Below are 27,749 nucleotides of genomic sequence, written 5' to 3' on the forward strand. Positions count from 1 at the left end.
CTAGTTTGCAATTTGTTTTATTCTTGGAAGGTGACACTTTCACCTATAAGGATATTGAGAAAAATGCTCTGCAGTATATACATGATGGTTCCTCTTCCTGGGAAGACAGCATGGAGATCTCAGTCACAGATGGCCTCACGGTGACAATGCTGGAAGTGCAAGTAGAGGTGTCACTATCAGAAGACCGAGGGCCTCGACTGGCTGCTGGCTCCTCTCTGAGCATTACTGTTGCTAGTAAAAGAACAGCCATAATCACTAGGTCACACCTTGCTTACGTGGTAAGTTCTTACATTTGCTCTATTTGTTTTCCACCACCCTTCTTATGAGACAGACTGGACAGTGATGCCACGGCTGAATATTTGGGGCAGCAGGTATATGGTCACAAAAGAACTTTTTCTCAGCTACTCTTAGGAGTAGTTACACTGTTTATCCTGCTTCTCCTAGTGTCTCATGAGCAGAGAAGTGAATGGGCAAAATTTTGATGGAAACACAATGAGTATGTGTAGGGGTGGATGATTGTCATCAGGAAAGGGGCCCAGTGTCATACACGCCCGAGTCCCCATTGTTTAAACTCCATCCATTATATTCCAATGGGAAGTTTAAGAAAAAAACATTTTAGCCCTTATGTGGTCAATGACTAGTAGGTAATGATGTTTCATGGCCCCTGAGAGAAAGCCCACTTGCCATCAGTTTCTGTCTCAGGTCTAGTCTAGATGGAATGCTGAAAAATCCCTGGGGCAGTGCCTCTCTGTCAGATTTCCCAGCCAGATCACTGACTCACCCTCCTTCTCATGCCCCACAAGAAGCAGTGTAGTTAGGGGGCCAAGGAGAGGATCAAGGACTCGGGCTTGTTTCCCCTTCTGGCCCTAACTTTATAAGTGATCCTGAGTAATTAAACTCATCTTCTTCCTTTGATTCTACCTTAGGAGCTAAGGATAATGAGGATAATTAATTTTATTTTGCAGTTACGTATGTTGTAAGCAGATATGTGCTCTCTATGTAAACATAATAATGACTAGTTTTTACAATGCCTTGAAAGGAAGAATGATTATCTGAATGCTAATCATATTGATTTTTTCCTTTACTAATCTTAAAGTTCCAACTAATGGCCTAGACTTTTATTTTTTTTTAATGCCATATACTTTTAAGTAACCCTTTTCTGGGCTGAAGACTCTCAGTATAAAATCTAGTCCTGAATAGCAGCATGTAAGATAAAGCACTGGTCTGGGAACAATTGCTTTTACACAGATTTTTCCCTCAAACTGTCCTTTCTTCAATTATAGGAAACTGCATTCCACCCTAATTCTTCTCACAGGTCTACTATAATTTCAGAACAGCTTTGATTTTGTTTTTTGTTTTTAATTGACAGGTGATTTTTACCATGAGTTATGGTCTTTTGAATCTTATAAAATTCGTGAATTCATAAAAATGTATGAATTCATATTTAATCACTAGATCACCAAGGCTTGAAAAATGTTTCACAGTCCAAAATAGCGCTCCAGGAGCAGTTCCTGCCCATTAACTGCATATTATAAGCTGCATATCAAAATGCAAGCCCATTGGCAACTGAACATGTATTTTCAGAAATTGATTGAATGTGAATTGACCCACCAGAACAGAAAAACTCCAAAAGAACTATTCTAGCCTGCTGAAAGCATAGCATACATTTTAAAGACTTAGGTAGGTTATACACTAACTTTCTGTGAGGGTTGTAGAAGAATTTTGTACTTAGATTCATGGAAAAACTTTTCCAGATATGCAGAGTTAGAAGGCTTTCAGTGAACATCTAGAAGGACTGGAAAGCCATCCGAAATCCTCATCACAAATGGGGCAGAGTATAAAGGCTTAGGAACAGATGGATCTGTTCTTAGTTTAAGTGTTATTAACTGGAAGAGAGTGATAAAACGTTGGAGGAGACAAAAAGGAAAAAGTTGGATTTTGTGTGATTTACTTCTTAGCGGTGGTTTTATATACACAGTTTGCTATGCATTGCAAGTAAACAAGTAGGAAAAGAACAGTATGGGTTCTGGAGTTGCAACTGGTTGGATTTTAATCCAAGCCCACCACTTACTAGCATTGTGACCCTTAGCAAGTTATTTAAACTCTCTAGGCCTCAGTTTTCTCATATGTAATGTGGGGAGGATAAAATTAATCTTAAAAAGGTAATAGCATTTCTATGCACTAGCCAAAAAATTATTCAAAATATGATTCTGTGTATAATAACATTACATATTACATACATAAGAGTAAATGTAACAAAAGATATGTGACTTCTAGGGAAATTGATGCTATGACTATGTAGAAAAGAATCTCTTGACAAAAAGTATTAGAAAAAAGGGGAATTTATCAATGGGCCAAATATAAAATCAACAGACAGCAATAGCATTTCTATACATAAGCAAAGAAAAAAAAAGCCAGTAAATGTAACTAAAAAGATCTTGCCATAATAGCACTAAGAAAAAAAGATGTCTCTTGGTATAATCCTAACAAAAACCAGTCAGTATTTCTACATGGAAAATTATAACACTTACTTGACAGACATTTTAAAAGTATTAAGTAAATGAAGAGACATGTCATATTCATGAGTAATAACATTTAATATTGAAAAGGCATCAGTTCCCTTGCCAAATGATCTTTCAATTCAATTCAGTCCCAATCAAAAGCCTAATGAACATTTTATGGATCTTAATAAGTCAATTCTAAAATATGTAAGAAAGATTACCAGACTGTACAACATGGCAAGACCCTGCCTCTACAAAAATACAAAAATTATCCAGGCATGGTAGCTCATGCCTGTACTCCCAGCTACTTGGGGGCTGAGGTGGGAGGATGAGCCTGGGAGGTTGAGGCTGCTTTGAGCCTTGATGGTACCACTACACTCTGCATTCGCTCCAGGGTGGATGACAGAGTAAGTCCCCGTCTCAAAAACAAACAATAAACTTTCTGACAAAGAATAGTAGGAGAGCAAGGGGACTTACCTTACCAGATACCAACAAGTATTAAATAGACAGCTCATTTAAAATAGTGTAGCAGAGGAATATATTAGAGAATCCAAAAACAGACTCGCACGTGGAACTCTAATATAAAACAGAGATGGCACAGTGGCTCACGCCTGTAATCCCAGCACTTTGAGATGCTGAGGCGTGTAGCTCATTTGAAGTTAGGAGTTTGAGATCAGCCTGGCCAACATGATGAAACCCTATCTCTACTAAAAATACAAAAATTAGCCCAGGGTGGTAGTGTGCAACTGTAATCCCAGTATTCAGGATGCTGGGGCATGAGACTCACTTGAACCCAAAAGGTGGAGGTTGCAGTAAGCCAAGATCACTAGATAAAAAAAAAAACTGGGCAACAGAGTAAAACAAAAATACAATTAAAAAAAAAAAAAATCCCCAAAAACCAAAGATAGCAAGCCAGAGCAGTAGAAATAGGAGACACTCTTTAAAACATGGATCTGCACAAAATGATTATATGTATGTCAAAAAATGAATTTGTACACTGCCTCACATCCTATGCGGATATTAACTCCAGACAGATCAAAAACTGAAACGCCTTAAGTAAAATTGTACAAATCTTTGTAGGATATAAGTGATTATTTTTTATGCTACTGAGGAAGGGCAAAATTTCTTAAGCCAGAAACAAAAAGTTCTAACTATAAAAGATTGGTAAATTTGACTATGTTAAAAAGGAAATTTATGTTCATCAAAACACACCATAAAGGCAGCAAACAGGCCAGTTACAAATGGGAAAAGGTATTTGCAAAATATATAACCAAGAATAACAAAAGAAATATAACATTCCTGCAGATCAAGAAGAAAAAGATAATCAAATAGAAAAATAAGCATAAGACATGAATAGGAATTCCACAGAAGAGGAACCTGGATGATCAATAAACATATGAAGAGACATTCATCTTCATTAATGATCAGGGAAAGCATATTAAAATCATATACCATTTTATACCAAGCGTGGGGAAGGCAGTGGATCCACTGGATGTTCTTTACTTTGCTGGTGGGAGTGTAAACTTTTGGGAAAGAATTTGGCATTGCCATTTGAAGATAAATATTCATATACCTTAACCACTCTATTCCTAGATTACTACCCAAGAGAAGCTTTCACATACACAGCAAAGAACTTGTGCAAGGATGTTCATAGCACTACTGTTTGTAACAGTGAAAATATTGAAACAAACCAAATACCCACCACAAGATAATGGATAACTTATGGTCTACTAACTTGACAGAATATTAGCAAACCTCAAAACAGATGAATTATAGCAACATCCAACAATATGGATAGAACTTAGCAGTCTAATATTAAGTAAACAAATAAATAAATTGCAAAAGAGTAAAGTCAACTTCATATTTCTAAGTTAAAAAAACTGAAAATATATATTCTGTAGTAATATATCAAGCTATTTTTAAAAATTCAAGAAAATAAGAAACACGATTCAAGGTGATAGTATGCCCAGAGACAGGAAGAAGGACCTCATACATAAATGTTAGTTATTCTCAAAGCTTTAGTCCTTGTGTCGAATGATGGGTTCATTGATGTAAAAAATAAAAAAAGAAAAATAATGAATTATACAAAATGTATAAGAAGGTCTTTGAGCAGAAAAGTTGCATGAGAACAAGGCCTATATCCTTAAGTATTTTTATACCCCCAATACCTAGGATATCTTAAAATAGTGATTTCTTTAAATCATGACAGTACTTTCAGGAAAAGAATCTAGCTGATTTCTCATTTTTTCAAATCTAGCCATCATGTAATATTTGAAATATATAGTAAGATACGCCTGCCATGAAATAAGCAGTGTTTTGGTCAAATTTGTGTGAAATTTAGAAGTTATCTATTCTAACTAGGAACCAGGAGCTCTGTCCTTGTAGTTTATCAGCAATTCAGAAGACAATACCTTAAAACTCTCAGCTCTCTTTTTAAAAATCTCTCTCAGGGGGAATGCACAGTAATATTAGGAAGCAGTCTTTTGGAGCCTACATACTGTATTTGATAACCCATGTGGAGAAACTTTAAAAGAACATAAATTTAGGGAAAACTTTCTGAGAAGTCTTGCAGCTTCAATGAATTAGAGATTCCTTTCTTGCTAGTGTCAAGTGATATGAGGAAATCTGGAAAATTCACTGATCTTGAATTGAGACTCTGAACTGCTAACTTTAAAAGGTCCCTGGGGACAGAAATGAGAACAGACTGAAACCTGTTGACTCCCACCCTCTTGGCATCTGTGTTCACATTCCTGATCCCATACCTCAACTAACTGTACAACACAGCATGAAAATTTGCTTTTGAAAGTACAAGTGACCATGCAACATTAATTTTCATTGTTGCTGTGGTAAAGCATAGAGTGCCCCCATTTTCACAATCAACAGCTCTAAAAATGAATGACTTAGGGAAACTTTATAAGAATATGTTGCCTGCCTCCCAGATATTTCCAAAAACATCCCTGAAGAAAGAGAAAATTGTTCATTAAGACATTGTTATTGTCCATGTTGGAACAGAGAAAGTTCTTTTTATTTCTCAACAAACAATGTAGAAGGAAAGAGAAATGGTCTTTGTTAAGATTAGGCATCTCGGGAAGTGAACATTCATAGATTCAGTGCAGATAAAATGAAATCCATAAGACTTCAGCCATTCTTTAGTTAATCTAAAATTTTATCATATTGAATATTGCTTAAAGCGAGCCATTGGCTAAGCTAAATTACTTTTTTTCTGTTTTGTGGAATTTTAACATTGTATTATATATTATAAAGAAAATGTGCCTGTTTCTTAAAAGCAAACCATCCTTAGAAACTCGAGAAAAATCCTACATCTGTGTTTACAGAATGATGACTTATAGCTGATCAAGTTTTATTTTTTACAAAATGCTTATAATAAAAATAAAATCTTGTATGGCTTTTATGGTATTGATAACAATAAGGCATCTCATTGTTTTATGCTACATACCTAAAGTGCATTTCCCTTCTCTTACCTTGAGCTACTCTTAGAAAAAGATGTTATCAAAGAGGAATTTGGGGGAGAATGAACACTAGGATTTTTTGTTGTAGTTTGAAGTAATGTTGCTTTATGACAAATGGAAAGAGACTTTTCCAAATAGCAGAGAGAGAAACACCCGTAGATCTTTAGCTACTGGAAGTGTTTATTCCTGCAAATGTGCATTCATGTCCTGCCTCATATTTACCTGATTAGGATGATTCTTCCCCCGACCCAGAGATCTGGATTCGGTTAAATTATCTGCCCACATATGGTACTCTTTTAAGAATCTCAGGATCTGAGGTGGAAGAACTCTCAGAAGTTTCCAATTTCACAATGGAAGACATCAACAACAAGAAAATCAGGTACATAATCACTTTGTATTGTTTGACAGATTCTTTAAAAATTGTGTGAAAATATTTCAGCAACTGGTTGTAGCTCTGTTGAAAGAATATATTGCTTTGGCCCCATTTTTAAACAAAGATGTAGCCATCTTACCTGGCTTCTCATTGTGGCTTATTTGTTTGATTCTTTTTGGCTTTTTATAGATACTCGGCTGTGTTTGAAACGGATGGTCATCTGGTTACTGATAGCTTCTATTTCTCTGTCTCTGACATGGACCACAACCATCTGTACAATCAGATGTTTACCATCACGATCACTCCTGCTGAAGATTCACCTCCAGTCATTGCTTTTGCTGACCTTATCACGGTAAACAATTCTTACATCAGTAAACAGTGAGTACTATAGAGAGATGGAATCCATAGAAATATCAATGCAGGATTTCTGCCTAAATTGCTGCCAAGTATTTCCCCCAAAATATCCAGGCAGCAGTATCAAAATATACATGGTTTTCAATCATGAGGTTTTATTAAGTTTGAAAATAAATATGCAAAAGATCAAATCATTATATCTACATTTTTTAGTCAACAAATATTTATGTGCCAGCCACCATGCTAGCTGTTGTTAGTATTGGAAATAAAAATGGAAAAAGAATATATATTTGAGGAGTTTATAATCTAATTTTGGCAGTATGGACAATGCCCCTGAATCACTCCTTAAATCAAGTCGGTGCTTAGCACTGTGAACAATATTGAGAGTTCCTTTCTGGGCAGAGCAATACAAATGCATTCTGATCATTCAGTACCCAGACATGAGTTCAAATGCCAGTTCTGTCACTTATCAGCTGAGTGACCTTGTACCATACACTTAATCTTTCTTTGCCTCAGTTTCTTGTCTTTTTAAATTTTTATTTATTTTACATTTTGTTTCCTTGTCTTTTTAAATTTTTTAATATATTTTTAAGAGAGGAAGTGTCACTATGTTGCTCAGGCTGAGCTTGAACTCTTGGGCTCAAGCAATCCTCCCACTTCAGCCTCCCTAGTAAGTGAGACTATGGACCTGTAGTCCCATACCTGGCTCCTGTCTTTAAAATATTATCATTTTCTACTACATAAAGAATTTCTCTAATGATTAATAAAATTGTATGGAAACCTCCTAGCACAGTACCCAGTTCATGGTAAGGAGTCCACAAAAGTTAATTCACTTTCCTCCCTGCTCTACGGACATACCATTATGCCAGAAGCTCAGGAGTTTTTCTGGTTTTGTTGAGCAACTGAAAATTCATAAAACTGAGTTATTTCTAAGTGGTTCTGATATTTCTCCCATTTTTCCATTTTTACACCTTGGGGAAGCCATTTGGACTGTCCGCATTCCCAAAGTCAGAGTGACCTTCCCCTTTGTAATCTTCCTGCAGTTAGCTAAGAGTTGTTCAGGGGAAATGGCTTGACCATCTCCAGCAGGCTAGTGAAAAACACCAGGCTCAGGTTGCAGGGTTAGCATACAAAATAGAGCCCTAAAGGAAAAATTTAGTTTGAGCAACTGCTTTTACTTATAGTGATTTATTTTCTTCCTTGACATTAAGATAAGCACTAGCTTTCAGATATGGTGAACCTTTCTTGCTATACACCTATAAATATATAATATAAGAGAATAAATGGGACTTTTATTCTGGATGAGAATGCCTATAGGACACAGTCACCCTCACAGTTTCTCTGCAGGAGAACTGGATTGATCATTCTCTAGCTGTGGGCTTTTGAATGTTGATGCGGAAGGAAGGTGGCCATTCTGGCAAGCAGCTGAAGTGAGGCGGGTGATTAGAATGGGCCAGAGCTGCTTTATAACCAGGTTCATCACTGAATGAAGTACAGCTTTGAAGGGAGATACAGAAGTCATCATGTCTGAGTGTAGCATTGAGAGGCACTGAAAGATTGCCTGGCTTCAGCAGCATACACATTCCTCATCTCGTCTGTAGAGGGTCTGCCTCCTCAAAGAAGTGGAACTAGTGCTGGAAGGTCACCCGAGCAGTACTTTGCAATCCAGCTCTTTTTTAACTGTGGTTATGTGAAATTACCAAGGACTATCTATGTTCTTTTCTTCCTTAGGTTGACGAGGGAGGGAGAGCCCCACTCTCATTTCACCATTTCTTTGCTACTGATGATGATGACAACTTCCAGGGAGATGCCGTCATTAAACTAAGTGCTCTGCCCAAATATGGCTGCATCGAGAACACAGGAACAGGTACCGCTTCCTGTAGAACTGTTCAGGACCTTGAGAGAAGGGAGGTTAGAGGGAGGAGGACCTTGGTTCGAACGAAACATGGAGATGGAGAACTACAGAGTAGAACCATTTCGAAGAAATGGAAGGAAAGTTTCATTAATTCAACAAAAATTTACTGAGCATTTGTTGTGTGCTGGGCACTTACTTAAGCACTAGGGATATACCAATAAACAAAACAGACACACCCCTCCCTTCACAGTGCCTTCAATCCTGGTGGGGTGGGGGAGACAAATAAAAACCTAATAAATGAGAAGATTGTATAAGATGTTAGAAGGTGAATAAATGCTATGGAAAAAATAGAGCAGAGGAAGGGGATTTGGAATGCCAGCAATGGAGCAGAAGGGCTTGTGGATTACACTCAGAACTGAGTGTCCAGGAAATAAAAATTCCTGTGCTTTTATTGTGAGGCAGCTGCAGTTTAGCTGAACCATAGCTTCTGTCTCAGCTCCTTCTACAGATATAACATGAATTGAAATGCAAGCTTGTCTATCTGTGACACCCTCTTCCACAGCCCTCCCCTCCACCATCTGCCCTGGGCCCTCTGGTGGTTATCACAGAGATGGAGAGGCAAGAAGGCATGTACTGTCCACAGGTCCCCTGAGACCTGCTGTGACTGGCAGTTGAGACAGCTCCTGGCAGGTTGCTGTGCTGCTTTCCCCACACAAAGCTGCCTGAGAGCCAGCGCTGGGCTCTAATTGGCATGCAGCTAGCAGCTCCCATGGAGAAGCCACTGACTGCAGGTGTCTGGGGCCAGCATGGGGCCTGGGATTTGAGCCTGGTTACCAGAAACTCATTTAGCAGTGGTTGTGTTTTCTTATACAAGTCTTCGGTCTTTTTCCCCCCTTGCCTTTCAATGTGTGCCTCAGATCTGTTTATTGCAGAATTAGGTTTATTTCAACAAATGTTTGTGCTAGATTCAGTGGATGTAAAGATAAGACACAGACTCGTGCCTCGAGTGAGAGACAGATAGGAAGACTGATAAATTACAATAAATGAAAAATGCTAGGACAGGGAAAGGAACAAAGCGCTGAGAGAGTAAGTAGGATGAAGCAATGGCTTTTTCCTGGAAGTAAAAAAGTCTGAGGAAGTGGCATTTGAGTTGGAACCAGAAAGCCTAGTGGGAATAGTGCTGGACAGAGGGAAAGTGGCATTTCCTGCAGAAGGAAGCACATAGGCAAAGGTGAGAAACAATGAAAGGATATCTACCCCAACCACACCTTCTCTCCATGTGGTTTCTTATTAAGCCTTCTGAACACGGTTTTATATCTACCTGAAATGCACGGAGGTGCAAGTCAAATTTCTGGCAAGCTTCAACCTCTCTAAAAAGTGGTTCTCAAACTTTAAGGTGCAATAGAATCACCTCGAGGGTTGAATCTGCTGTGAAACAGTTTCCTGGGGAGGCAACCTGAGTTTCTGTTTTAGGAGGTTGGTGTGGGCCTGTGAATTTTCATTTCTCACTAGCTCACAGGTATTGCCATTGCTGCTGGCCCAAGAACCACACTTAGAGAACTGCTGCTCTACAATAATATTGATATAAATGTGAAAGGAACAAATAAGCATTTAAGAGGGCAAAATAATTGCCACAAGGTATATTAACTAAAGACCCCATCCCTTGCCCCATGGGAGAGGCTCCTCTGCCTCTGTTTAGAGCTGAGTCTGTCTTATGTATAGGAAACTAGCCACTGGTCACAGTGGCTCAAGCCTGTCATTTCAGCACTTTGGGATACCGAGGTGGGAGGACTGCTTGAGCCCAGGTATTTGAGACCAATCTGGGCAACACAGCAAGACCTCATCTCTACTAAAAAAGAATAAAAATTTAAAAATTAGCTTGACATGGTGGCTCATGCCTTTAGTCTCAGCTACTCGGGGTGCTGAGGCAGAATGATCAGTTGAGCCCAGGAATTTGAGGCTGTAGTGAGCTATGATCACGCCACTGCACTCCAGCCTGGGTGGCAGAGGGAGACCCTGCCTCAAAAAAGAAAAGAAACTAGCTACCTAAATTTAGAACCTAGCTGATCAGAAAAACATCTTTTTAAAAACTGTTGAAAGAAGCAGCTTTTACTTTTCACCAAGAAAAGGAAGAGAATAATTATTTTGTTAGATATGAAATCTAATGGCATGGAGTCTGAATTCATTCAGGACTGGCACAAAACAAGACAGGACCTACCTGGATTCCCTCTGGGTATTGCTGTGTTCCAGTGCTATGCGGTAATGGATGTTCACAATGAGCGCCTGTGTGCTTCAACACCTATTTAATTTGCACATCATATGTTCTGTTTAAGAAAGCAGGTAGCACATTAATAAGAAAGATTTATGTCAGAAATGGAAGGTACAGTTTTTTAAATGGAAAGGATTGGAGCTTAAAAGTTCAGTGACAGATTCACTTGTTGAACAGTTTGTTCTTCAATGATTTAAAATAAGACATTATTATACTTGTGTATATTTATAGGCATCATTTACTTTACTTAGGCTTTTTGTTTTTTTGAGACAGGGTCTCGCTCTGTCACCCAGGCTGGAGTGCAGTGGCATGATCACGACTCACTGTGTAGCCTCAACCTCCCAGCCTCGAGTAATTTTCCTACCTCAGCCTCCCAAGTACCTGGGACTAGAGGCATGCACCATCAGGCCCGGAAAATTTTGGGGGAGTATTTTTTGTAGAAACAGGGTCTTGCTATGTTGCCTGGTCTGGTTTTGAAGTCCTGGGCTCAAGCAATCCTCCTGCCTTGGCCTCCAAAGTGTTGGGGTTACAGACATGAACCACTGTGCCCAGTCACTACTTAGGCTATTTTTGACACAAATAAAGACACCACTCCCCTGTTTAAAGGGATAAATGGAAGGAAAAATTAAAAATTGGAAGGAATATTGGCCATTCCTTCTGGAAACCCTGAACTATATGTCCTATTGATTATTGGGTCACTGGCCACTTGGACCTCACTCAGCCTCTAGTGCCTAGAGGAATAAAAGCTGAGGGGTAAAATTTAAGAAAATTTATGTCATTAAAAAAAATATTGTGTAGAGGTCTTCTTTCAAATGAATTCTAATAAATGTGACACTGTCTAGAATTCAGGAAGTAAATAGCCTTTTAATTTATGATCTGATTTTTGCAAAGGGTCATGGAGAAGGGAAGAGGAAAGCCTCTTGCCTTCAGATCTGCTAGCTGCACTATTCTGTGTTGATGTATATCCAGGGAATGTTTGAAGACATAGGGGTTTTCTTTTTCACCTCTCTCTAGATTAACATTATAGTGACAATTTCAAATGTATCAATTAGACTCAAACTAAAATCAAGTAAAAGACAAGACATCTATCCTTTAGATATTGCTTACTCTTCCCCCGGGCCTTTTGCAGTGTTTGGGGCTGGGATGAGAGAAGTAACGTGAGCCAGCATTTTCTGTGGAGCTCTGAATGGTAACTGGGCATCTCAGTACCTGAATGGTGGTACACAAGCACCTCAGTGCCTGAATCCTACGTGAACGTCATAGTATCTGAATGGTACCTGAGCTCTGAACGGTTCCAGAGCTTCACAGTAGCCCTGGTGCACTATCCCAGGGGCTGGGCTCTGACCCATGCAGAGGTTCCCTTAAGAAACTGGGAGGTCCAATGGAAACATGCTGCAGATGTTTCTTAGATAAAAAGATATACAGTTAACACTACATATGTTTCTTAGATTAAAAGATATGCATTTAACATTTTCTTATGTAGTGAAAGAGGGTTCCTCATGCAGGATATGCCAGATAGAATGGTTTTGAAACTGGCTGGAGCTTAAGGTAAAATCTCTGCTTCTGTATTGTCACTTGCCCTGTAACATGTTATGATCAGAGACTCCTAATAAAACAACCAATGGTTCTGTGTTATATACATTATTATAAGTGTGTGTGGGGGAGGGGTTGCATATTATCTCATTTGATTCCTTGTGGAAATGGCAGGGCAGGTATATCCATTTATGGATGAGAAATAATCAGTGAGGAAACTGGGAGCTGACTCAGACCTTCCAATTCCTGATCTTGTGTTTATCCCACTCTCCCACCTTTATCCTCAAACACATTTTCATTTTTTGCTGAAAATGATACCTTGTTTTCTAGTTCAGCCTAGTAAGCAGGAATTGATAGATCAAGGTAAAAATGCTCTCTTGATGTTGATGCAGGTGATCGCTTTGGCCCTGAAACTACCAGTGACCTAGAGGCATCATTCCCTATTCAAGATGTCCTGGAAAACTACATTTACTACTTTCAGAGTGTTCATGAAAGCATTGAGCCAACCCATGATATTTTTAGTTTTTATGTGAGTGATGGAACCAGTCGTTCAGAAATTCACAGCATCAATATCACCATTGAGGTAAAGACTTTGGAAGCTGGAAAGGTTGAGCCCTTGACCACAATATTTCACACCATTAAACAGCTTTCTTTATAGGGACTCAAAAACAAAGAAGATTGGATTTGACCTCCAAAATTGAAGGTCATTTAAGAAATATAGCCTTCAGGAAATTTGTAGAATTAAGCTTGGCATTTGGGGAAGGCTTGAGTTAGAAATATGAATTCCCATTTCAGGATAAAGTTTATTTGTTGGGCGTGAAAAACAGTTTGTAAAGGTCAGACAGAGGTGCCTTGCCAGTTAGATATTTAAATGAAAACTTATATATGTCTATTTTTCTCTGAAATTGTGTTTGGTTCTATAGGCATATTTGCCTTTTCTTGTTTTACTGCATTTATTTAATTGTAACATCAGAGAAATATGTTCCTTGATATTGTATTTATTCTCATTTGAGCAACCACACAGGGTTGCTGTACCAAGACAGAGATGGGGAAGGGGGAAGATAAACCTCAGAATGAAATACCCACTGCCTTGGGAAAATAAAATATAAAGAACCCTTGGCACCCTGAAGGATCAATGGTGGAAAGGGGTTGGCGCCAGGACAGGGAGACAGCTTTAGAAACCCACACTTTCAAATATGGTGTCCTTCTACAAGTACTGTGATATGTTTAGCATTTTCCAAGACAGCTCTGAGTTCAATTAGTATGGTCTTTTATCTCCAAAATATATTAATACTTGTGCTTGTCAAATCACATGTCTATATTTCTGGTCTAGAAAATATGGTCATTGTACTTATGGAAGATATCTGAGAATACTTTTATGAAATGTCCATCAGCTTCTTTTGAAGGGGACATTTTATTTCTTTGACTTGCTGTATTTTCAAACTAATCATTTTGGTTGAGAAGTAAAGACGGTGACACATTAAATGCTATTTTAATAGTGAAAGTTTCTGTAGCAATGATACTGTCTCTGAATAATGTGCATTTTCTTTCTTCTTAAATATCTGTGTGAGATCTAATAGTTTATGCTTTAATCAGAGGAAGAACGATGAACCTCCCAGGATGACCTTGCAGCCCCTCAGAGTGCAGCTGAGCTTGGGAGTGGTGATAAGCAATTCTTCTTTGAGCCTGCAAGACCTGGACACCCCAGATAATGAGCTCATTTTTATATTGACAAAAAAGCCTGACCACGGTAGGGCACAAACTGCTATGAAAAGCTTCTTAATTGAGATGCCCGATGGGCTATTAGAAAAAACACATGTATTTCTTTTCTTTTCCTGTATATGGTGCTTTCTTTGCATCAAAGTATAATCAAATTCACAGCTGGCTAATATTTTTTGGAGTCACGGTAGACATTGGTTGTTTAAGAAGTCTCAATCCCAGTTAATTAGTGTCTCTGAAGTTTAATTTCAGCTGTTTTTTGTTTTTTTTTTTTTTTTTTCTATGTAACTTTAAGCGAAAAAGGTTTCAGAGTTTGCCTATTCTCTTCTCAGAGTTCCTCTATCCTCTTCTCAGGGTAGACATCAGTGTTTGATAATCCTGAGCTATTTCATGCACCCTTGTAAATGCATATTAGACGTCCTTATGAACTTGTTTCTTTTGCAAAGAAAGCACTTTTCCTCATTTAAACCAGATGGGAAAACCACTGTTGGGATCTTCTACCTACTTCTTTTTTTAAGAGCCATCTCCCCAGTTATTGGCTAAAGTTCTGGAATGCAAGTGGTGTGTCTCAATTCATCATATTGCCCATTGGTCTTTTAAAGATTAAATTGTTGCTGTAGCTGAAGGGTTAATAGAAGACTGTTGGGCATTATATTTTACCTTGTTTCCATTCACTTTCACTTTCTTGAAAGAAGAACTTTGACTGTCCTGTTGTGGTACATGACCCTTGAAAACAGAAATATATGCTTCTATCTAAAAGATGCTTATTTTCTCCTTTAATTGAAAAGGAATTTAAAGCATGTTCCTATCTCTCACTCTTGATGCCCTAAGAGAAAGACAGCGAGTGAAGAGAGTGCTATTTTCACTTTGCAGAAGGAAAAAATAAGATTTAGATAATAATTCGTGGACAGAGATGTAATTTGTAAGTCACTATGTTACCGCATCCATCTGTGTCTCCTTAAGAGACTTTTTAACTAGGATAAGTGGGACTTTGTCTCTTTATTTGCAGATGAGGCCACAGGGCAGCACCCTGTGCTTCTATGTAACATGCTAAGCTGTTGGCACCAAGAGCCTCTGAGGCACTTGACATTTTACTCAGACTCATACTACTTGGCAAAAGTAGACAATGTTTTTATTTTATATATATATATATATATATATATATATATATATATATATATATATTCTACCATGTTTTGCTTTTCTTTACCTCCTTCCTCAGGTCATCTACTCCGGAAGCAAACTGCTTCAGAGCCTCTGAAGAATGGAATGGTTTTAGCCCAGGGCTCTTCCTTCACATACCAGGACATCCTAGCTGGGCTGGTTGGGTACATGCCTGGTGTCCCTGGCATGGCGGTGGATGAGTTCCAGTTCTCCCTCACTGATGGCCTCCACATGGACACAGGGAGGATGGAGATCTACATAGAACTGCCTACAAGTGACACACCCCACTTGGCTGTAAACCAAGGCCTACGGCTCTCAGCAGGTACCACAAAAATCAAGGAGAGTGGCTATGGTTTTTATATCTTCATTTTTTCTTTGTCCAGCATGTAGTTCTTTCTTCCATGTTAGTGATGTGGGTGGATCTTAAAGTAGCTGTTCTGTACTTAGGAAGATTGGAGTTTTGGGAAACTGTTGTTTTAGGGATACTAAGAATTGTTAGTGACAAATGTGAACCTCTAAAATTCTTTGGACCAGATGCCAAAGAATTTTGTATGTGAATTTGGGAAAAGGTTGAGAAGAGTTTATAGTATTTCCAGGGCCCTCAAAAATCTTAATTTATTCAACTACTCATAGGCACAGGTTTCCTTTAACATTACTCCCATTCAACAAATCCTATGGAAACAAATAACAAAAGAAATACAGCAGAATTTTTAAGGTGCTTATTTAAAAAAATGCATGGAGGGCAGCTGGGAACCCATCATGCATCAATGATTATGCAAATAATTGAGAATTATCAGATACGATATTCTAGGGTTTAACATTCACAATTTTTTTCATGTTTAAGCAACATTGGAGGACCTATGACAAGTGTTAGTCTAGAACAGTTTGCAGTAGGAAGTTACTTAATTAAGAAGTGGACCTTTTGCCCAGAGTGCCTGCATCTTACTAGGGTTCCGTTGTCTGTTCTTAGTTTCATGCGTATTTTGCAGTGAAAAATATATGGTATATTAATATTGGAAAACTTGGTAGTTCTCAAAGGTCTTAGGTATCAAATCTAAGATTTGACTTTATCCTATTTATAAGCTAATAAACTAACCTGTTACTCTTTCATGGATGCTGGTAGAAGATACAAAATTCCCCCATCAGAGACGCGGCACTCTTGTTACTCATAGCACAGTAGGCAGCATGGGCATCTGCAGGTTTGCACCAGTTCCCTCTGCCATCCCAGTCCCATAAGGGTGAAGTAGGGGGCCAAGATAGACACTTTGACATTCAGTAGGATGCATTATGGAAGGAAATACTGAGCTTAGGAAATTCTCCATACTATAGCAACAGAACACAAGTCTTATTTTTGTCTGAGAGGAAGACATTACCCCATCCCTTAAGGTTGCTCCCTGAGAGATGGCCTGGGTAAAGCACAGTCAGGGCCTTTGTGTTCTTGGTATTACCCACTAAGAACGTGCAGGAATGTTCACAGCCCTTGGTAGATTGTCACTCCAAACACCAGGATGTATTACGCATGAATGACTAGGCTCTACTTTACCAGAATTTACTATTTTTAACATGATAAATAAATAAAGCAATAAAGCAAGTGGCAAGATCCTGAGGAGTTTGCCATTAGTGCCTTATCTTCATCCCCAACACCTGTGCAGTGCCCAGGGCCCAGAGGCTCAGCTCTCCTTGCTACTGACACTCCGCACATCCTCTGTTCTGAGGGATGCTGATTTTCACTACTTGGTCTGAGATGGCAACAAGATATGTTTGAGTAAAACTATTTTTTTCTGATTTGGTGATCCTCAAGACAGTAAATAAACTAAAGCCAAGCAGATTTCATCATAGATCTAGGAGTTATTTGCATCACAGAACTGGGAGTTATTCTATAGATCTAGGTACTAACTGGTAGGTCACTGAGTAAGAGGAGCATAGAATAAAAATGAACCAGTAGGAAAAAAGTGCTTAGTTGTAAACTCAAGGGATAATTAGCAAATCAAAAGACTGGTACTCTTTCACTAGGGAAATTATAATTTATTCAGCTGCAAACTGAGAAGGGCAAATGCCTGGTACCTAGACCCAATATACATGTGATAATTTGTTCTCCAGTCACCTAAAATCATTTGATATCCCATTCAAAGGAAATGTTGGGGAATAACATACTCTCTTTCATTCTCTCCCAAGGGTCTGTAGCACATATCACAGAACAGCACTTGAAAGTGACAGATATTGATTCAGATGACCATCAGGTTATGTACATCATAAAGGAAGATCCTGGTGCCGGGCGCCTGCAGATGGTGAAGCATGGCAACCTGGAGCAAATTTCTATGAAAGGCCCTATCCAAAGTTTCACCCAGGCAGACATTAGCCAAGGTCAGCAAGTTCTCTTCTGCCTAATCAGGCTTCCACAGACTGCACGTACAGTAGTAAAATGGGAGTTAAATGTCTGGTAGCCTATGGCAAAAAACTATGCACTCTTTGTTTTGAATAGCTTCATTTGTTCTCTTCCTTGTTTCCTCGTTTATTTTTTGTTTTGTTTTGTTTTTTTAAAAAGACCTAGGCCAGGCACTGTGGCTCACGCTTGTAATCCCAACACTTTGGGAGGCTGAGGCGGATGAATCACCTGAGGTCAGGAGTTCAAGACCAGCCTGATCAGCATGGTGAAACCCCGTCTCTACAAAAACACAAAAATTAACTGGGTGTGGTGGCACACACCTGTAATCCCAGCTACTCAGGAGGCTGAGGCAGGAAAATTGCTTGAATGCGGAGGGTTTAGCGAGCCGAGATGGCGCCACTGCACTCCAGCCTGGGCAACAGAGTGAGACTCCATCTCAAAAAAAAAAAAAAAAAAAAAAAAAAAGCCCTATCTTCCTTGGGTAAAATGTATTCATGCTTTGACTTAGCCTTGATGGCATTTGCAGCTATTATGGAGAGAAAAAGTCATTCTGACTTGCTGTGATGCTAAAAAGTGTATATGAGAGAGAAGGAAAAAATAAGTGAGTTGGGATGGATTAAGGTGAAAATTATGCCTTCCTTAGGTGAGCAATTTATATCTCTTTTCAGCTCCCCAAAGAGCACAAGTTAATGAGCTAAGCAAAATGAAAGGGCATAAATCGGAGCTGCCTGGGAGAAATTACATGGCTCATCCCTCCTGCAGGAAATGCTGATGTAATGTAAAGGCGTAAATGTTAAATGCTACGTAGTTACTGTACAGTGCTTTCAGGGACACTAAAAGGAAAAAAATAGTTATATATTGGGGAAGAAGTAATCCAAAGTCATGTGATGATGTGCAATTTTGTTTAGAAGTGGAAATATACCCCTGCAGATTATAAACAAGGGTCCTGCTCACACACTGACACCCAAAATTAACAACAGCTGACTCCTCATTGGACCTGGCTGTGCTTTAGTGAAGGCCAGTGGAAGAGGCAAAAGGAGAGTGATCCCTTAATTATTCCATGTGTCAGTGTCTACTTTTAAAAGATAAGACCAGGCTGAACACGGTAGCTCATACTTGTAATCCCAGCACTTTGGGAGGCCAAGGCAGGCAGATCACAAGGTCAGGAGATCGAGGCCATCCTTGCCAACATGGCGAAACCCCATCTCTACTAAAAATACAAAAATTAGCTGGGTGTGGTGGTACGTGCCTGTGATCCCACCTACTTGGGAGGCTGAGACAGGAGAATCGCTTGACCCCTGGAGGCAGAGGTTACAGTGAGCCAGGATGGTGCCACTGCACTCCAGCCTGGCAACAGAATGAGACTCTGTGTCAAATCAGTCAATCAATCCATCAATAAGACCAGCCGCCTCTTCCCAGAGATTTGGTTATATTTATACAACAAAATTGATAGATGCTTTTAAATGATGCTGTAGGTTAACAAAAATGTAATACATTTTCATTGTACTTCTCCCTTTAGATCCTTTTGAGTTCTATATGGAGTTTATTTGTTGGTTGGCTATAGCCCATGTTGCTCTATGAATTGGGCAATTTTTGAAAAGTGAAGAGTTCTGGGAGAATGTGAGGTACAGCTCTGTGTCTTTTTGCCCCCGTGATACGGACATATAATAGGGTCACTCTAGGTGATGTGGGTGTGGTCAGTGCACATTGACACATGGGCAGTTTTGTGGATCTAGTTTTTATGAGATATCCTTAGAGGATGAGCTGATCTTTCAAAAAGGCTCAGCCTTAACCATGAGAAATGTCATTTAGGGTGATTTTGTTATGGGAAGGTCTTTGGTTATGAGAAAGTAGATGGTGGGAGAGGAAAAGGAAGAAATGAAAACATTAGATTAAAATGTCAAAAGCAATGACAAAGCAAGGAAGGTGTGAATTGATTCTTCGGTGCGAATACCAATTGAATTCCTACCTCTTGCTTCAGAAATAAGGGCAGGAAGCACTAATAGCAAATCTTGACTTTTTTTTTTTTTAACCTTTTTATAGGCCACGTAGAATATAGTCATGGAACAGGAGAACCTGGTGGGATCTTTGCTTTTAAATTTGATGTGGTTGATGGAGAAGGCAACAGATTGACTGACCAGTCATTTTCCATCAGCGTTCTAGGTAAAGGGACATTTGGTTTTCTAATATATAACTACTTTAGCAGTTCTGAGGTTATATAGTTTACACTTTGTTCACCTTGAGGCTTGAGTCCTTCCCTTTACCTAGCTGGTGTAGAAATGGAAAATCATACCCCCTCTACTGCACAAAGCCCTGCTCCTTGGTGTGCTCTCTAACACACAGGCCTAGAGATGACTCGGATCTTACTTCTTGGCACCCAGCCTAGAGTTTAACAAAGGAGCCTGAGAAGATCCCATTTCAAAACACTATTTCTGATATTTTCAGAAGACAAATCCCCACCAGTCATCATCACCAATAAAGGACTGGTCTTGGATGAAAACTCAGTGAAGAAAATCACCACCCTGCAGCTGTCTGCCACTGACCAGGACAGTGGACCTGCAGAATTGATCTACAGAATCACCAAACAGCCACAGCTGGGGCATCTGGAACATGCAACATCACCGGGTAAGTCTATCATCGCTTGATTCATTGAACCAAAACTTGGGCCTTAGTAAGTGTTGAGGGCAGCCACATCATGTATTATGCATACCTAGAACCTGCCTTAATTTGTATTTATTTTCTGCCTCACTAATTTTGACCATTATACACTGGCTTGTATTGTACTTAGCACACAGTAGGTGCTTAATGATTACTCACTGAAGGTAAATTAAAAATTACAGTAAAAATTTTCTGGCTTTTACCTCGTTGCCTTTCGGAGAGCAAGATGGGTCACCAGCAGCTGTACTGGAGCCACCCGCGAAAATTCAGCCAGGGTTATCACTCTTGTTGAGTCTGTTCAAACAGGCACGGTTTGATCCTGAAATATGGTCTTAATATGTGCCGCCAGTGTTTCTGTCAGTACACGAAGGATGTAGGTTTCATTAAGTTGGACTAAATGATCTTCAAAGGATTATCCAAGACATCTACCATGGAAAACCATGATAGTTCTTCGTACATAAAATAAACATTAAAAAAAAAATTTCTGTATGCAATCTTGTCTCCATAACTAGATTGTAAATTCCTTTAGGGCAAACACTGCATCCAGCTTTTCATCTATACTCCCTTGAGCACATGGCATTGTGCAAGGCACTCTGCATGGCTTAAAAATTCGATCCAATGAATAGTGAGTGAGCATGTGTACTGAGCAAGATTCTGGTTTAGCTGCTGCTCAGGAAATGAAGATGAATGAGATATAATCCTTGCCCTCCAGAGTTCTCTGTTGGGTAAGATAAGGAACCTCTGCACATAACCATAACTCAGGAGAAAATATGGCAGGTGTTTTAAGAAAGGTATAAACATGGTGTTGTAGGAGTTTAAAAGTGGGAGAGGCTACATTGGGTGAGAAAGTGCACAGAGATGGCATTTAAGAGTGCCTTTGGAAAACAGAGGTTGGGGATACAGAATTTGTATTCTTTCCAGAGATGGGAATAGCATGGGAGGCACATTGAAAAAACAATAAGTAGGCCAATTTAACTGAAGCACATATTCTAAAAATAGTAGGAGATGAGGGCTCATGGGTAGATTGAGAGTTTATGGAGGATCTTCAAAGCTGGGATAAGTAATGGCTATTCCAACAGTGAGTCACTGTGGAATTTTGAGCAAGGAGGAAAAGTGAAATTCAACAGGTAGTGTCTAACAGGATGAACTGAAGGAAAGAAAAAGGAGGCAGTGGCAGGGTTAGAAAGTTTTCACATTTGGCCAGGTAGAAGGTAGTGGGGTTTCACCTAGAGTAGCAGCCATGAGAATAGTAAGGTGAAAATAATGTGAGAGTGAATTCCTATACCTAGGAAGTATTCAGTAGACATTTATTGGTTGAATGAGGAAGGAAGAAAGGAAGGCATTTCAGGGAAGAACCTATACAAGTTGGCAGCTGAATGGATGTGAGTGACAAGAGATATTTGCTGAATAAAAATCTAGATCCAGGCACAGTGACTCATACCTGTAATCCTAATCCCAGCACTTAGGGAGGCTCAGGTGGGAGGATCTTGCTTGAGCCCAGGAGTTTGAGACCAGCCTGGGCAACATAGTGAGACACCATTCTTTTTTCTTTTTTTTTTTAAAGACTGGATATGGTGATACACATTTGTAGTCATAGCTACTTGGGAGGCTGAGACAGGAGGATTGCTTGAGCCTGGGATTTGAGGCTTCAGTGATCTGTGATTGCACCACTGCCCTATAGCTTGGTGACAGAGCAAGACTCTGTCTCAAAAAAAAAAAAAGACAATCTAAGGGTAGAATTATCTTTATTTCTTAGAACACAGCGGCAGTGACAGCATGTTGGAGATTTAGATCTTCATGGATTCTTTTCGGATTTTAGGTTATAGAGTCTTCATTAATTCAGTCAGGGAAATTGAAAAACACAGGAGTTTCCTGCCCTGATTATACTCACTTTCTAATTCGAGGATTCTGACAACAAGCAAGCAAGCAAGCACATATATGCTGTGTCAGAGGGTGATGAGTGTCCAGGAGAAGTAAGGCTATTCCCGGGGGAACACAGGGAGCAAGCGGGTGAGAGAAGTCCTCTGTAATAAATGACAGTTGAATAGACATCTGAAGAAGGTGAGGGAGCTGGCCAGGCTGAGGCATTTAAAAATAAAAAAGGACATTCCAGACAGAGGGATCAGCAAATGTCAACATCCCGAGGTGAGTTCCATCAGGCAAATCACGATGCAGCAAGGAGACCAGAGTGGCTGCAGCAGAGTGAATGAAGGGGAGAGCTGGGAGAGATGAGCTTTAAAAGGTGGAGGGTGATCAGATGGAGGAAGTGAGGGAGGAAGACTGCATCTGGGTCCACAGTGATGGTGGAGGAGGGCATGTTGTACATGTCCGGCAAGAGGGTGTACACAGGGATGGACAGATTGGCTAAAATCCCTAGTGGGAATTAGAGCAGGTCACCTACCTTTTTGTCTATAAGTTCCTGGGGGAACTATGCAGAGCAGCACCCCCAAGACCTTGGCTGCTGAGATATTAGATAATGAATTCACGAGCTAATTGCCTCTACCAGAATTCTGTCAGGTTGCTGATTGTATCTCTCCTAAGATGAAAGAGCAGACTTGGCTGTTGTGTTAGGTGACGAGGGCATCCACACCGTGCAGAGCCTTCAAAAGCTCCGAGCTTCCTGCAAGGCACTGCAGTTGCCTCCCTGCTGGTCAGTAGCAGCCCCAGCTCTTCCCTGACCCCAGCTGTGTTAAGAGTCCTCTTGGGGAGGGGGCGGGCTCCAAATTTGCTTTTTCTGTTTTCACAGCTCTCAGCCTTTTCTGGGCTTAAAATCTGGTTTCTGAGACCAAGCCAGCTCTGGCTCAGGAGAGGCCAGTAGGTGATCATGCTTCCCACTCCTCCGAACAGCGCCCTCCAAAATGGAGGAATGCTGTCTACCTCGGACGGTTCTTTCACGTGCCCTTTTCTGATGGGCTTGACTTCCTAATTCTCATCTTTCCCAGTTCCTACTAGTTTTTCTCAATCTGCCTGTTTTCAGTAGCTCTTGAGTAGAGCAGATACAAGGCTGCAGCCCTCTTCTCTTTACACTGGGGGTCCTCCCCATGGCTAATGGAACAAGTCTTCCTTGCCCTCCTCACCACTAACTCCACACTGAGCCCCTTCTGTTGCAGTTAGCCAGGATTGTCTCCTTCCCTACCTCCCCCGCATGAAAAAATGTTCATGGGTTTGATTGTTTTTACATGTCAAAAGCCCCCCTTTGGAGGAAGTACATGTTGATTACTTACTGGCCTCCCTGAAGGCAGATGGCTACAGCTTAGTGAAAAGCAGCAGCACCTCCCTACTTGTCTCAGTGGGTGAGGATGGGTTTACCAGAAGTTGGGGTTGGTGGGGAGTTTCAGTTCTTTCCAAGAAGAGCAGAGCAACTTCTAGGCCAGTGTCTGTAGTACCAGGCACCAAAGTATTTGGGGACCAGAGTCCTCCTGGAATTATTAATCACAGGTGCTACAGACACCCTCCTGATGGTTAACTGGATAATAGACTTACTTTCATGCTGTCTTGCTTGGTCAGCTGATTATAATTGATCGTCCTCTGTAAAAAGAAAAGGTGGGGAAATCTCTTCTTCACCATAGGAGATGTAGGGAACCATCTGCCTATGTGAAGTGTGCAGAAGACAGACCTGAGCCTTCTGTCACTGAAGAGAGTCCAGTCCCTGTATGTGCTGTCTTTTCAAGATCGAGCAGGCCACACACTCATATCAGGGTTTCTTTCTATCTATCAGTAGACCCCAAAGACCCTGTTTTTCTTGGGATATTAGAGTAAGGAGTTATATTAACTAGGATAGAAGCTAGGCTGCTGGACCAAGGAGACTCCAAAATATAATGACTTCAACAAGACATTCATTTCCTTTCAGAGTAATCCAAAGGCAGGTGGTTCCAGGGTGTGAGGTGGCTCAGTGATCTTCAGCATGAGGCTTCTACCTCTGGCTCAAGGTGAATGCCGCAGTTGTGGTCATTCCCCAACCAGCAGGGAGGAACACATGACACATTTTTTTTTTCACTGGAGTACAGTGGTGCGATCTCGGCTTATTGCAACCCCCACCTCCCAGGTTCAAATGATTCTTGTGCCTCAGCCTCCCAAGTAGCTGCGGTTATCAGTGCACACCACCAAACCCAGCTAATTTTTATATTTTTATTAGAGACAAGGTTTTGCCATGTTGGCCAGGCTGGTCTTGAACTTCTGACCTTAAGTGATCTGCCCACCTTGGCCTCCCAAAGTGCTATGTTTACAGACATGAGCCACCGTGCCAGGCCTCAAAGAACGCATATCACTTTTGATCACCTTCCAGTGGCAAGAGTGTATGTACACAAAGCTGTGAGATGGCTGGAAAATGTAGAATCTAACTGGTCATCGAATTATTTAACTAATAGGAGTCATATCTTTTGCAAGCAGGAGAGGAGTAATACTGGAATACAGCAATTTCCGGGACAGCGCTGGTTCTCAAGGGGTAGGGCATTTGGTCATCACCCCTAGGGTACAAGTTGTCGCACTGCTTCAGATGGGGATGAAGGGTAATGGTGGCTAAACAAGCATTTAGAGGGTAGAGATACGGATGCTATTAAGAAATGTCCTGCAATGAATGGGATAAGCCCTGAACCACATAACTGTTCTGTCTAAAAGGCCAGTAGTAGATTAATTAGAAATAATAGGCTATGGTATCTAATCCGAAGTCTGAATCCTTGTTCTTAGTTTTAGCTTTGTTCCCAGTAGAGCATATTGAAGTCAGCATAACTCCAGGAGGCTCAGCACAACACAACTTGCAACACCTTACTTATTTCCATCGCACCCCATATGCTTCATTCAGGACTTAGGCAGTTGCTGCTTCTGCAATACTTCAAGGAGGGCTACCTCATGCTGGATTCCCCTCAGCAGTTACAACACACCTTCCTCAAAGCCTGAAGTGGCATAATGACTGCTTGGACAGATGAAGAAAAGATCCTCTCTGATCTGTCAGAATTCCTAAAAGCATTGAGATATCCATTAAAAGGCCCTTTGCTGATGGGCAACCAGGGGGCTCCTTCTTGCATCCATGAGTAAGACAGCCACATTTGCTTTCCTCCTGCTGTGGAGTCCACTGGAAGCTGAACCCGAGCCCAAAATAAACTTTTCAAATGAAGTTAGTATTTAGCAAAGGCAAACAGAGAAGGACCCCTGCACAATAGGAGGACAGCACCAAGGGGTGCCCGAGTTTGGTCTCCTCACCTGCCAGCCCCCAAAGCTTCTTGATTCTGTAAGAGATGCTGCTTGAAGAAAAGCATTGTGTACCGTGCTCAGCTTCATGCAGCCTCTATGGATCAGAGGCTACAAGGAGTATTTCCCCACCCTTCTGGGAATACGGAACCAACCCCTGTGTTGTTGTTGTTGTTTTAACCATTCTCAGGTTTCTATCTTGCTCTTAAATCTTAAAATCAGGCAGATGAAGAGCTTTACCCTCATCAAATTGAAAGTCCTTTCATCAGCTATTTACTAATCACCGACGTACCCATGAAAGTGAGTATCCTCAAGGATGAGTCTAGACGTCTTAAATCCTTAAATCCTTTGGCTATTACAAAACTCTGCAGGGAACCCTTTCTTGCTAAGAGTTAACTTATCAAGGTGTCGCCCACAAATTTTCCACTTTCTGCTTTGTACTCACTGCCAAGTTCTCATCTCTTGAAGGAGCTAAATTAAAGCTCCAAAAAAGGTAAACCACCTTTCAAACAAGCATCTCTTCTCTTCCCTACCTCAATTGGCCTTTTAAGTTCACTTCTGAAAGTTCTAAGGGAAGTGGACATTTTGTCCAGAAGCCATAATATCATCTTAACCAGATTTCAAAATGGAAGGATAGCATCATGAGAGCCTGTGTGGCTTGGTTAGATAATATTGTCCTTAGGAAATGCACAGTTAGAGAGAGGTCAAAGTGAGGACTTCCATGTAATGTCTTGGGCTTTGACTCAGCCACCTCCATAAATCAGACCCCCCTACAGTCCAGGCTGCCTCCTGGGGTGTGTGAGCTGTTGATAGTTAAACCTCTTCAGTTGTGCGTGCAGCCTCAGCCCATTCATAATCCTCATTCCTCACTAGTTTTCTGTCTTTGTGAAGGTTAGCCTGTATCCCATCCTCATGTATGGAGAACTTGCAGTATGGAGCCCCCTTTAGGCAACCTAGTCATGACTGCGCTTTAAGTGCCACCTCTTAGCAGTTACCAGTTTAGTAACAGTCATATGAAGCATAATTTTTATTCACCAGATATAAATAGTTCTGTCTTGATGGATGACAGAACTCACACAATTTCTCTTATTAAAAATATTGCAAAATTCGAAACAGAAAAGCAAATGTCGTATGTTCTCATTTGTAAGTGAGAACTTAACATTGGGTATACCTGGACACAAAGATAGGCACCTTAGACACTGGGGAGGGAGGGAGTGGGGGAAAGGCTGAAAAACTTACCATTGGACACTGTGTTCACTGTGTGGGTGACAGGATCAACAGAAGCCCAAGCTTCAGCATCACATAATATACCCTATAACAAACCTGCACACGTATCCCTGAATCTGAAATAATTTTTTTTAACCTGCAGAATCTTCAGACATAACCAACACTCCACCACTGCACAGATCAAATAAGATCAAATACTTGATCTTATTGTCATCCATCATTTTATCTGCTACCTCGGTGGGGGCTATGATTGTTCCAGCTACAAGAGATGACAAAAAAATACAATGAAATAAGGCAGTGTGTTGCACTAGCCTATGTAACTCATATAGAGCAGAAAGAAAGCATTGAAGACACAAAGAAAGAAACCAAAGCAGGTTTTCTGATTGTTCTTTTACTTTTCTGTTACATCAGGGATTCTCAGCTTTGTTTGGACATTACAATCACCTGAGTGATTAGAATGTTACACAGGCTAATGTTACACATTGCAATCACCTGAGTGAGTGGCATGTGTTTAAAAATAATGATGCCGATATGTTGTGTTGCCTCTGAGGCCTCTGTTCTGTTCCATTGGTCTATACCTCTGTTTTGGTACCAGTACCATGCTGTTTTGATTACTGTAGCCTTGTAGTATAGTTTGAAGTCCAGTAGTGTGATGCCTCCCACTTTGTTCTTTTTGCTTAGAATTGACTTGGCTATGCGGGCTCCCTTTTGGTTCCATATGAAGTTTAAGGTGTTTTTTTCCAGTTCTGTGAAGAAGGTCATTGGTAGCTTGACGGGGATAGCATTGAATCTGTAAATTACTTTGGGCAGTATGGCCATTTTCACAATATTGATTCTTCCTAACCATGATCATGGAATGTTTCTCCATCTGTGTGTGTCCTCTCTTATTTCGTTGAGCAGTGGCTTGTAGTTCTCCTTGAAGAGGTCCTTTACGTTCCTTGTTAGTTGTATTCCTAGGTATTTTATTCTCTTTGTGGCGATTGTGAATGGCAGTTCGTTCTTGATTTGGCTCTCTTTAAGTCTGCTATTGGTGTATAGGAATGCTTGTGATTT

At 40.4% G+C, this 27,749-nt stretch overlaps 1 protein-coding gene and 1 pseudogene across 2 annotated transcripts in view; both read left to right on the forward strand.

Moving 5' to 3' along the window:
* Positions 1-27,749, forward strand: part of FRAS1 (Fraser extracellular matrix complex subunit 1) — a 460,089-nt gene that overhangs the window by 348,197 nt on the left and 84,143 nt on the right. Inside the window, exons 38-47 of one of the 2 annotated variants that reach the window (XM_017540037.2) lie at positions 31-278; positions 6,202-6,350; positions 6,534-6,696; positions 8,430-8,565; positions 12,748-12,938; positions 13,952-14,105; positions 15,297-15,560; positions 17,414-17,602; positions 19,668-19,787; positions 20,070-20,249. In XM_017540037.2, the coding sequence (XP_017395526.1) occupies positions 31-278; positions 6,202-6,350; positions 6,534-6,696; positions 8,430-8,565; positions 12,748-12,938; positions 13,952-14,105; positions 15,297-15,560; positions 17,414-17,602; positions 19,668-19,787; positions 20,070-20,249 (1,794 nt within the window). The remainder of the gene's footprint in view (positions 1-30; positions 279-6,201; positions 6,351-6,533; positions 6,697-8,429; positions 8,566-12,747; positions 12,939-13,951; positions 14,106-15,296; positions 15,561-17,413; positions 17,603-19,667; positions 19,788-20,069; positions 20,250-27,749) is intronic. The other variant, XM_037742541.1, reaches the window with a different exon arrangement.
* Positions 20,509-20,715, forward strand: LOC108312248 (annotated as a pseudogene).

Source organism: Cebus imitator, unplaced genomic scaffold (genome assembly GCF_001604975.1).
Source record: "Cebus imitator isolate Cc_AM_T3 unplaced genomic scaffold, Cebus_imitator-1.0 Scaffold123, whole genome shotgun sequence".
In the NCBI taxonomy this organism is placed as follows: Eukaryota; Metazoa; Chordata; class Mammalia; order Primates; family Cebidae; genus Cebus; species Cebus imitator.